Here is an 11,240-nt window from a genome sequence, read left to right as displayed (position 1 = left end):
TCCCAGCACTTTGGGAGGCCAAGTAGGGGGAATCACTGGAATCCACCCTGGGCAACACAGGGAGACCCTTGTCTCTCTAAAAAAATTAAAAAATTTAGTATTAGCTGGGTGTGGCGTCGCATATCTGTAATCCCAGCTATTCAGAAGACTGGTAGGAGGATCACTTGATCCTGGAGGTCAATGCTGCAGTGAGTCATGATGGTGCCACTGCACTCCCACCTGCCTAAAAAAAGAAAAAAAAAAAAAAAGATTCCAGGAGCACTCACACAGAAGATAGCCTTCATTATAGGCCCTAACTTATAAGCAAGTTACAACACATCATTCTCTTAGCTCTTTAATTTTATCTTACTATGCCATGTCTTATTTTTAGGCACATCATTTAGGTTCTTGATGAAAGGATATGAAAATGTTTGGGGAAGGGTTCTCCAATATGTAAAGATGTAAGAAATGTCTTCAGACTCTCTGGATCCCTGTAAACATAGTCTATGCAGCTAGTGTCTGATGATTCAACTTCCAAGATACATGTATTCCAGAACAAACAGATCACTAGATCCAGGCAAACCTATAGAGAGAACGGGTGTTAACTATAAGCACAATTCTACTTTACAAGTATTTATATAATTTGATTAGTATCTGGTTCTTTCTAGCAATAATTCTGAGGCAGAGATGACCATGCTATTCATGCTTATATCATGCAATAGTCATTCCTCAAGTATTTGTTGAATGAATGAATTCAGGTTCTGAAATTAATTCTTGCCTTCAAATAGCTTAGCACTATAAATGACAAAAGCTCCTGGAATAAATTAAAAGGTTTGGCTGAAGACTTGATCAAGACTGGTTACTCAGTAAATGTCAGTGTGTAGAACTACTTCTACATGATCCTTTATTCTCATCATTTAAAAGAAGGAAGTAGTGAAGCAACTAACAGAACATAGATTGGGCTTGAACAAGGGTCTTTGACTTTGTTTCTGTTATTACTTACTTCATTCTGGCCTCCAGATGCTGAACCAATTGTTTGTCCACTTGGTGACAGAACAGGGGAAGTAGGTTGCTAGGGAAAGCCAGAGGTTCTGCCAGAGAGGCTGCAGGCATCTGGGCTATCTCCCAGGCAATCAGAACCACCATGTCTGTCCTAGAGAGCATAAATACAAATATAAGCAAATAAATTTGCTTAGGAAACAGACTCAGGGCTAAGGTTTCTCATTATCTTTCCATTGCTACTGCCATTGTCCCCCACCCCAGGTAGCAATTCAGAGGTAACATTTGCATATTTGGTACATGCCAAGCAATGCTTAGTGCTTTTTTTTTTTTTTTTTTTTTTTTTTTGAGACGGAGTTTGCCTCTTGTTACCCAGGCTGGAGTGCAATGGCACAATCTCGGCTCACCGCAACCTCCGCCTTCTGGGTTCAGGCAATTCTCCTGCCTCAGCCTCCTGAGTAGCTGGGATTACAGGCACGCACCACCATGCCCAGCTAATTTTTTGCATTTTTAGTAGAGACGGGGTTTCACCATGTTGACCAGGATGGTCTCGATCTCTTGACCTCGTGATCCACCCGCCTCGGCATCCCAAAGTGCTGGGATTACAAGCGTGAGCCACCGCGCCCGGCCTAATGCTTAGTGCTTTACACATTTCCCTTCTTATTTAATTTTAAGAACTCTGAGGGGTTAATACCATCATCTGTAGCTTATAAAGAAACAAACTAGGAGAAGTGAAAGAATTTGCCCTAAAGATATATTGCTAATAATGTGATACTGCCAGAATTCAAACCTAAGAGGTTTTTTGGGGTTTTTTTTTTTTTTTTTTTGAGATTAAGTTTCGTTCTTATTCCCCAGGTGGCTTGATTTCTGCTCACTACAACTTCTGCCTCCTGGGTTCAAGCAATTCTCCTGCCTCAGCCTCCCAAGTAGCTGGGATTACAGGTGCCTGCCACCACACCCGGCTAATTTTTGTATTTTTAGTAGAGACGGGATTTCACCATGTTTGCCAGGCTGGTCTCAAACACCTGATCTCAGGTGATCTGCCTGCCTTGGCCTCCCAAAGTGTTGGGATTACAGGTGTGAGCCACCGCACCCAGTCCAAACTCTAAAGGTTGTCCCTTTAGGTACTGTGCTATACCGCCTCCCAGGAGAAACCAAAACTTTAGGGCACTATAGAAAAAAAAAAAGCTACAAGATGCTATTTCTTTCTGTATCCAACCTTCTCCTCAGTACTTGAAAACGCCTCAGAAAACACTTCATCTGGCTCAGTCTGCACATCCCAGGGGTACCAAAGTAGTATTTACAAGGCCTTTATGATCTTACCAAGCTGTACGGTCAGTGTTGGGTTCCTCTAGGGAAGAATCCAGCGATACCAGCTGCTCCCCATGACTCATCAGGGCATAGAGCAAAGATATTCCAAACTGCAAGTGACATACATATATTCCAGGGCAAAATGAGTTCAGTCTCAGTATTTGGTGCTTTCCTGACTCTTATCTTCCCAGCTAAAGGGCAGGTTCACATTTAGAGATGGAGCGCAAAATACCCACAAGGGCTGTCAGGTTTTACACTGGTAAGCCAAAGAACTCTGTAACCTTTCCATAGGAATCACTGCTCTGAACAGTCCAAAAGACACTCTTGGAGAGCTGATTAAATGCATAATTCTCGGCTTGACTAGCAGGAGATTGGGAATGCGTCCAGGAATCTGGGGCAGGTATTCTGTGGACCCCACTTTAAGAGGCACTACTTTAAGCAAAGACCTTCAGTGTGGCATATACGAGATAATCCACTGTGATATTGGAAGACAGCATCATAACTTTGACATCTAGAGTCTCATTCTTTAAAAATTTCTATCTTTTATTATGTACCTATTGGCCAGGCATGGTGGCTCATGCCTGTAATCCCAGCACTTTTGGAGGCCAAGGTGGGCAGATCACTTAAAGTTAGGAGTTCAAGACCAGCCTGGCCAACATGGTGAAACTATGTCTCTGCTAAAAATACAAAAATTAGCTGGGTGTGGTGGTATACACCTGTAATCCCAGCTACTTGGGAGGCTGAGGCATGAGAATCATTTGAACCTGGGAGGTGGAGGTTACAGTGAGCCAAGATCATGCCAGTGCACTCCAGCCTGGGTGACAGAGCGAGACTATCTAAAAAATAAATAAAAATAAAATATTATGTGCCTAATATTACTAGTGTTGCATGTATTTGATTTGTAAACACGTGGGCTTAGAATTTTTTTTTTTTTCCACTCAAAGAGGTACACACGAGTTTGGAGACATGATCTAGAGACTCACATCAGCAGCAATCAGGGAGCTTACTAGAAAAGCAGAGAAGGTGCATGGGCCCCACACCGGACCCAATGAATGACTGAGTGGGACCAAGGAGTGGGGTTTACTAAGCTTGCCAGGTGATCCTATGCTTACTAGAAATTGAGAAACATTGCAGAGGATAAGATTTGTGGAGAAATGAAACTGTTGCCCAACTTATCTCTTATCAGTGATACCAACTTGAAAGCCATCTATGGAAAGACAAAAGCCTCCTAGACATGTTACCTGATTCTGAAGGACCACAGCGACTGGCCGCTCTGAGGAGCCAGGTGGTAACAGCATTAGCCCCTGAAGTCCTTGGAGGAGTTCATGGAGGGTCAGGTGACTGATACACTTGCTCAGAGGTTTGAACAACGTTTGTAGGGCCTGCAAGAAGATCAGTAAGCACCTCCCAAATTCCACTACAACTTCACCTCCCCTTACCTTGCTTCCAGCCCCTTTCCTCGCTGTTCTGCCTTTGGTACCTCCTGGTGAGGTTACTTACCAGGCTTATCACCACTATAACTCTCCATCCCCAACACTGACACCTTCAGTACCCACTTGTCCTAGGATGCCTTCTCTAAGCAAAGTAGATAGGGGTTCAACATTTATCAGGGCTTCCTAATCTTTTACTCGAACCTCCACAGCACACTCACACCTGTGCAACCATACACCTGTTTCTTTTTGTTCGTCGTACCTGAAGATGATTCACTGTTCCTATAGTAGTTTGTTCTGTAACTTCCTTGCCTGCGGGTGGTCAGGCCAGCATCCCTCACTGTGCCCAGCACTTTCTCTGGCATCTCTGGGGCATGTGGGGACTGAAGGGGAGGAACGCCCCTAACCTATTCAGGAGACCATCCTCTTCTCCACTCAATGCCACAGTACCTGATCAGCCACATCCCTCCGGATCAGGAGGGGCAGATGGTGGGTGATAGCCAATAGAATGGTAACAGCCTGATCCCGGGGCAGGAAGGGGAGCAGCCGGGCCACCAGGGCCTTGCCCTTCCTCACAGAGAGCACCTGCAGGAAGCCATCTGCTGCCTCCCTACAAGGGAGAGAGGAGAGCATTTCCAGAGCTCTGCATAGAGGAGTGGGCTACATGCCAGAAAGGAGAGGGAGAAGCAAGACGAATGTCTTTGCTGCTCCTTCCCTTCCTGGGCTGAGGTGGAACCCTCCCACACTCACTCCACGTTGTTCTGCTCCTGGGTCTTTAAGGTCTGGAAGAGCTTCTCAACCTGGTTGCTTTGCTTCTCAGAAAAGCAGGGCTGTGGAGGCCTATCCTTGTAGCCTTCCTCTATTTCTAGTAACTGAAGGAACATCTGGGAATTTGAGGGTGGAAAAAGAGGTAAATTTGGGTAATATCTCATTCTCAAAGGTAACTTCAGAACTTGTCTCTAAGGAACTGATATCTCACCTTCTCAATCCGGTATAATACCCCAAGCCTCTGACTGCTTGCAACTCCTATATCCTAGGAGAAAAGAGTCACCAGCTATCAGCCATACTGCCACAGCCCCAGCCCAGGCCTCTGACTAGCTAGAGATTGAACTGTAAAGGCTAGAAACAAAGTTTGATCACACTTCTTCTCTCTTAGGTCATAGTCTTAACTCAAACACAAGTGTTCTAGACCCTTCTTCCATAGGGGAGAGAAAAAGGTCTGGGAAGATAGTGCTCCCACCTGCTCTTGAGTTCCATGAGGTACAGCATCAATAGCTCGGCGAGGGCTGAAACATGTCGACACAGCTACCTGGCCCAGGGAACCCTCGATTCGGACCACTGCATGAGAGGAGTCAGGAGAGGCACATTTCTCTCCCCCTCCCATGCTCTGTCCACCCAGATGCCCAGCCCAAGTCAGCAGGTCAGCCCTGACCTTACCTGACTCATAAGCCTCTGCCTTCTGAATGTAAGGCGTTACCAGCCTGAGGGACTTAACCCGGTTTCTTCGTCCAAGTATCTCTTCATCTGCCTGCTTCTTCTCTAGCTTCTGGTAATATTCCTGAGAATGCATGGAATAGGAAAAAACAACACCCTATATTCATCTTTTGAACTTAGAATTAAGTTTCTCACATGCAGTCTCTTTTAAGTTTTTTTGTTTGTTTGCTTTTGTGTGTAAGTTTTGTTTGAGACAGGGTCTCCCTCTATTACTCAGCTGGAGTGCAATGGCACAAATCTCTGGCTCGCTGCAACCTCCTTGACTCAAGCAATCCTCCCACTTCAGCCTCCTCAGTAGCTGGGGCCACCATGTTGCCCAGGCTGGTCTTAAATTCCTGGACTCAAGCATTTGGCCTGCCTTGGCCTCCCAAAGTGCTGAGATTATAGGCATGAACCACTGTGCCTAGCTAAGTACAGCCTCTTAACACTCTTTCCAGGCTGGGCGCGGTGGCTCAAGCCTGTAATCCCAGCACTTTGGGAGGCCGAGGCGGGTGGATCACAAGGTCAAGAGATCGAGACCATCCTGGTCAACATGGTGAAACCCTGTCTCTACTAAAAATACAAAAAATTAGCTGGGCATGGTGGCACGTGCCTGTAATCCCAGCTACTCAGGAGGCTGAGGCAGGAGAATTGCCTGAACCCAGGAGGCGGAGGTTGTGGTGAGCCAAGATCGCGCCATTACACTCCAGCCTGGGTAACATGAGCGAAACTCCGTCTCAAAAAAAAACAAAAAAACAAAAAAACACTCTTTCCTATAGTATCATTCCAGAAGTCATGCTGGTACCTTAGGCCCTCCTTGCAGTTATTCTAAAGTGTCGTAAGCACCCTGGGCCCCATATCACCCATATTGGAATTCACATACCAGATACCTAAAGACTAGGTACCACCACCATGTCTGATGAAAGGGCAGAGAGCAAAGTGGAGAGCCAGTGAGCAAGCCTGTTCCATCATCTGCAACCTTCCTACATTCCTCATGTCCTAGTACACACACACTGCACACCACCTGTCTTCTCCACTCTCCCATTTAATCTTGTGGCTTCATCTCTGCTTTTTAAAAATCAGGAAGCTGATGGTATGAAGGGCATCCAGAGCTTGAAGCACAGAACTAGCCATAGGGATATGTTTGTTGGTTGCCCTCTAGGCCAGTTTTATGCTTCTGTGGATTCGCTCAGCAGCTCTGACATTTTCTTAAAGTTGAGAAATCCTAAACTGAAATCACTGACAAGCCAAAAAGGAATTGAAAAAGGCTCCTTTGTTTAGAAGCAATGCCAAAAAGGCAAGAGTACAAAACTATTTTCAGTGATGCTGGCAGAAAAGGAGGGCTTTTGAAGCTTGGTGCAAAGAAAGAAAAAATATCTAATGTAAATGAGAAGGGGACAAGGGTGGGGCCCTGGATGGGAGGCTCACAGATACTGTGGTAAAAGTGAAACAGCCAGGCGGATGTGGTTGCTCAGGCCTGTAATCTCAGCACTTTGGGAGGCTGAGGCCGGTGGATCGCTTGAGGTCAGAAGTTCAAGACCAGCCTGGCCAACATGGTAAAATCCCATCTTTACTACAAATACAAAAATTAGCTGCTTATGGTAGTGCATGCCTATAATCCCAGCTACTTGGGAGTTTGAGGCAGGAGAATCACCTGAACCCGGGAGGCAGAGGTGGCAGTGAGCCGAGACCATGCCACTGCACTCCAGCCTGGATGGCAGAGGGAGACTCTTTCTCAAAAAAAAAAAAAAAAATAGAGGTAGTGAAACAGCCTAGATAACTCAAAAACTTGTGGACAAAGACTTGTCCCATAAAGAAAGGCAGGAAGGAAACAAGGGAAAACGAGTCAACGTGTCTGCTGTCGTTTGTTCAGATAAACAAACTGAATCCCGCTATTTATAACATCCCTGACATTTCTAAGCGTACAGAGGTGAGAAAGCCCATTATTTCCTGGGTGAACAGGAAAAATTCTTAGCCAAGAATGGAGACAAAACCTAAGTGTGTTTGGGGAACCGGAAATAATCTTAGTTGGCTGCAATTTAGGAGGATAGAGAGAAATGAGTTTGGGATGTGTACTTTAGAAATATGGCCCCTATCCTGTAGTGATTCTCTCTCCCACCTGAACAGATATGACCTCTATGAGCCAAAGAGAGGATCAGAGGGGCCCTGGAGTCCATATGCATTTGACCCAAGGTCAGAGGCTGGGCAGAGCACCGTGGGGCTCACCTGGTAGTAGTAGTCATCCAGGTGGGGCTTTGCACTCTGCAGCTGCACCATCTGCACTTTTATCACCCAGTCCTTCTCTTTTCTGGTCATGAGGTTAGCATAGGGATCTGGCTGCTGAGACCAAGGCTTCTTGGCTGGGGGACTTTAAGCCAGGAGGAACAACCCCTTAGACTTACCCACCACTGCCACTTCTTAAAGTGTGTAGTGAGCAGAAGTGGGGCTCTCTGGGAAGGATGGAGCAAGCACAGAGGTGGGCAACAGTGTGAGAGTTTTAACCATATGGGAGCTTTGAGGGCAATGACTGGTCACAAGGGGAGACCGGGCATGCAGATGGGCTCCCCTTAACCCTGCTCCTCGTCTGGGCTTTACCTTGGTGTTTGACTATGCTGCTGCTGCTGCAGGATCCTTTGGTGCTGAGGATGGAGCTGGGTCAGATGACTGAGAAGGCAAGAAGTTAACTTGAGCTGGGTGGAAGGAAGCTCTCAGTTCTCTGTCCCCTACATTCATTCAGCCCAGGTCAGCTCAGGTAGACATCTAATTAATCTTATCTGTTTAGGTACTTTCCCAAAGTTAGCCACATGGCACATCATGGTCTTAGAGCTGCAGGGCTCCCAAGCCCCTCCAACATCTATTTTCCTGCAATTTGGCTGCAGGAAATCTTAGCACAGTAGAAAACCTTTTGGCCTGGTTGTCAGGAGATCTGAATCCTAGTCTCAGTTCCATCATGCTAGCTGATCACAAATTTTTATTTTTAATTTTTTATTGAGACAGAGTATTGCTCTGTTCCCAGGTTGGAGTGCAGTGGCACGATCTCAGCTCACTGCAACCTCTGCCTTCCGGATTCAAGTGATTCTCCTGCCTCAGAGTCTCAAGTAGCTGGGATTACAGATGCCTGCCTGCCACTTGGCTACTTTTTTTGAGTAGAGACAGAGTTTCACCATGTTGCCCAGGCTGGTCTAAAACTCCTGGCCTCAAGTGATCCTCCCACCTCTGCCTCCCATAGTGCTGGGATTATAGGCATGAGCCACAGCACCCAGCTTTAAATAAAGAAGTCTTTTATTTTGAGACGGAGTCTCAGTCTGTTGCTAGGCTGGAGTACAGTGCTGCAATCTAGGCTCACTGCAACCTCTGCCTCCCAGTTCAAGAGATTCTCCTGCCTCAGCCTCCTGAGTAGCTGGGACTATAGGCGCCCACCACCATGCCCAGCTAATTTTTTTGTATTTTAGTATAGATGGGGTTTCACCATGTTGGCCAGGTTGGTAAATAAATTTTTAATCTCCGTGGGGCTCCATTTGTGAAGGAGAAGGAATTAGATTATACCTCAGACTTCTGTTACTAGATTTCTGTGTTTTCCTGTGGCAACTAGTAGGCATGGCCCCCACCCCTCCTCAGCCAGCACCTCCTTGGACCTCTATGGAGAACCTCAAACCAGTACCTGAACCTAGCGGGCCACGAGGTCAGCAGGCTGCAGAAGAGAGATGGGTCTGGTGGTGGCAGCTGAGGTCCAAAGTGCCGTGCTGGAGAGCTGGCGCTGGGAAATGTTGGCCAGAAAGGGATGGGTGACAGGTAGTCCAGGGTCTGAGAGAGGAATTAAGAGGTCTGGGAGAACGCCACCTTCACCAAAAGAATGCTGCTTTTGTTGCGAGGGCTCGGTTCCTTTCCTGCCTTTTCCCGTCAAGAAATTCACCCAGCATCGTGCCATCTTGTGAGCCCCTCAAGACACCTTTGAGGGCACCAGACTGTGGTTCCTGCCCTTGTTTCAACAGGGCTTGACTAGGAAGCAGCTCTTCATTCCCTGACTATGTGGGGTCATGTGCTTTTCCCTCCTATTTGGAAAGTCACCACCTCTAACTCTCCTCTCTTCTCTTGGGCTGTTTGTCTTCAGCTGCTGGGGCAGTACTCATTTGCCTTTTTCTGACTCACTTGAAGCCCTCCTCAGAGCTGTAATTTCTTGTAGTTCACCCTGCAGGATTTCGTGGTCCTTGAGTTCCTCTATCCCAGGCCATGTTCCCATTACACAGTTAATTGAAGGGCAGATGCTCTTTCCAGCTAAGGGCTGGGCATCTGCTCAAAGATTGCCTAAGGCAGGAGTAGGGATCTAGTTTGCCCTTGTTCATACAAATGGCCAGTTGTCCCAGTACCACGTATTAAGGTGTCTATCCACGCCCCTGGTTGGGCACACCACAACCATACCTCACTTTGGGTGCATTAACTCCAGACCAGGGTTGAGGGTAGACTGAACACAATGGATGGAATCCTTACTACCCACAGTATGGAGACTGCAGCAGACTCACCTGCCATGGAATGTGCAAGGAGGCAGGTGACGTTCCCAGCACTCCAGGGGCCTTGACTCCAGGGGAGCTGAGCAGAATTCTCTGGAACAGGAGGGAGGAAAAACCAGGCTCGAATGGGCCCCCATACTGTCTTCTACATTTACCTGTGTTTTTGAGGAGGTGGGAGGAGGCAGCAGCAAGACCAGCTATTCCAACACCCAGGGTAGTGGCAGCTTGGCTCTCCCTCAGATTCAAAGTCAACTGGACCAGGATCCCTCTTCCTCTCCTGGGAGTAATAAGACTAGTACAGTGATCTTCCCTTACTCATCAGAGATATGTCCCCAGACCCCCAAGGGATGCCTGTAACTGGATAATACTAACCCTGTGTATAGTGCTTTTTCTTATATGTACATACCTATGATAGTTTATATATTTAAAACATTTTTTTTAGAGTCAGGGTCTTGCTCTGTCACCCAGGCTGGAATACAGTGGCACAATCATAGATCACTGCCGCTGATTCACATAACTTTTATTACAGTGTATTGTCATAATTGTTCTATTTTTATTATTGTTGTTAATTTCTTATTGTACCTAATTTGTAAATTAAACTGGCTACGTACAGTGGCTCCTTTCTGTAATCCCAGCACTTGAGGGATTACAAGTGCTGGGATTGCTCTGTTGCCCTGGCTGGCTGGAGTGCAGTGGTGCAATCTCAGCTCACTGAGACTTTGAGTTTATCTCAAACTCCTGGGCTCAAGCCATCCTCCTCCCTCAGACTCCTAAGTAGCTGAGACTACAGGCATGTGCTACCATATCTGGCTAATTTTTGATTTTTTTTTTTTTTTTATAGAGACAGGATCTTGCTCTGTTGTCCAGGCTGGTCTGGAACTCCTGGCCTCAAACAACCCTCAAGTGCTGGGATTACAGATATGAGCCAGTGCACCTAGCCAGTTTTATTCATAAATTAGGTACAGTAAGAAAGGAACAACAATAAAAACAGAACAATTATTAATATACTGTAATAAAAGTTATGTGAATGTAGTCTCTCTTAAAATACCTTATTGTACTGTACTTGCCTATTTTCAGACTATAGTTGACCAAGGGTAACTGAAATGGCAGAAAGTGAAATCATGCACTACTGTATCTTAGGAGTAGGCTGAAGGAAGGTCTGAGTCACTCCATACCTAGACGGGAGTCCTTGTCTCTCTCCACTAGTTATGGGATCCAAGGGAACAAATACCTTATGGGAAAGGACTGCTAAGGCAGAGGGGCCCAGTATCAGGCAAAGTTGACTCACCTTTAGCGCCAGTAGCAGGGCCACCGCCTGTGGGCGATGCACAGCTCTGCTAGGACCTGGTTTTAAGGTGAGAACAGCATTAGAAATGAAGCAGGAGACAGGAGGTAAGAGGGAAGGAGAGAGTCCCTAACTCAGGCTCAAGGCTTAGAAATAAAGTGTTAATCCAGAACCTGTCTTAGAAAAGGGTGGAGGCAGGCATGGTGGCTCATGCCTGTAATCCTAGCACTTTGGGAGGCTGAGGTGGGTGGATCA

The 11,240-nt window shown here is 46.5% G+C and overlaps 1 protein-coding gene across 3 annotated transcripts in view; it reads right to left on the bottom strand.

Annotated features, from left to right (window-relative positions):
• Window positions 1-318: 318 nt before the first annotated feature.
• Window positions 319-11,240, bottom strand: part of PATL2 (PAT1 homolog 2) — a 37,010-nt gene continuing 26,088 nt past the window's right edge. For 2 of the 3 annotated variants that reach the window (XM_017545754.2, XM_037744618.1), the window contains 13 exons: window positions 9,713-9,793; window positions 8,854-8,996; window positions 7,788-7,856; window positions 7,419-7,560; window positions 5,157-5,277; window positions 4,960-5,057; window positions 4,699-4,752; window positions 4,470-4,603; window positions 4,170-4,329; window positions 3,531-3,671; window positions 2,302-2,399; window positions 983-1,132; window positions 319-562 (listed from right to left, as the gene is read on the bottom strand). In XM_017545754.2, the coding sequence (XP_017401243.1) occupies window positions 547-562; window positions 983-1,132; window positions 2,302-2,399; window positions 3,531-3,671; window positions 4,170-4,329; window positions 4,470-4,603; window positions 4,699-4,752; window positions 4,960-5,057; window positions 5,157-5,277; window positions 7,419-7,560; window positions 7,788-7,856; window positions 8,854-8,996; window positions 9,713-9,793 (1,407 nt within the window). In that variant the 3' untranslated portion in view covers window positions 319-546. Of the gene's footprint in view, window positions 563-982; window positions 1,133-2,301; window positions 2,400-3,530; window positions 3,672-4,169; window positions 4,330-4,469; window positions 4,604-4,698; window positions 4,753-4,959; window positions 5,058-5,156; window positions 5,278-7,418; window positions 7,561-7,787; window positions 7,857-8,853; window positions 8,997-9,712; window positions 9,794-10,988; window positions 11,161-11,240 lie in introns of those variants that run through there. The other variant, XM_037744619.1, reaches the window with a different exon arrangement.

This window comes from Cebus imitator, unplaced genomic scaffold (assembly GCF_001604975.1).
Source record: "Cebus imitator isolate Cc_AM_T3 unplaced genomic scaffold, Cebus_imitator-1.0 Scaffold9, whole genome shotgun sequence".
NCBI classification, from domain to species: Eukaryota; Metazoa; Chordata; class Mammalia; order Primates; family Cebidae; genus Cebus; species Cebus imitator.
This window is presented reverse-complemented; position numbering and strand designations above follow the sequence as displayed.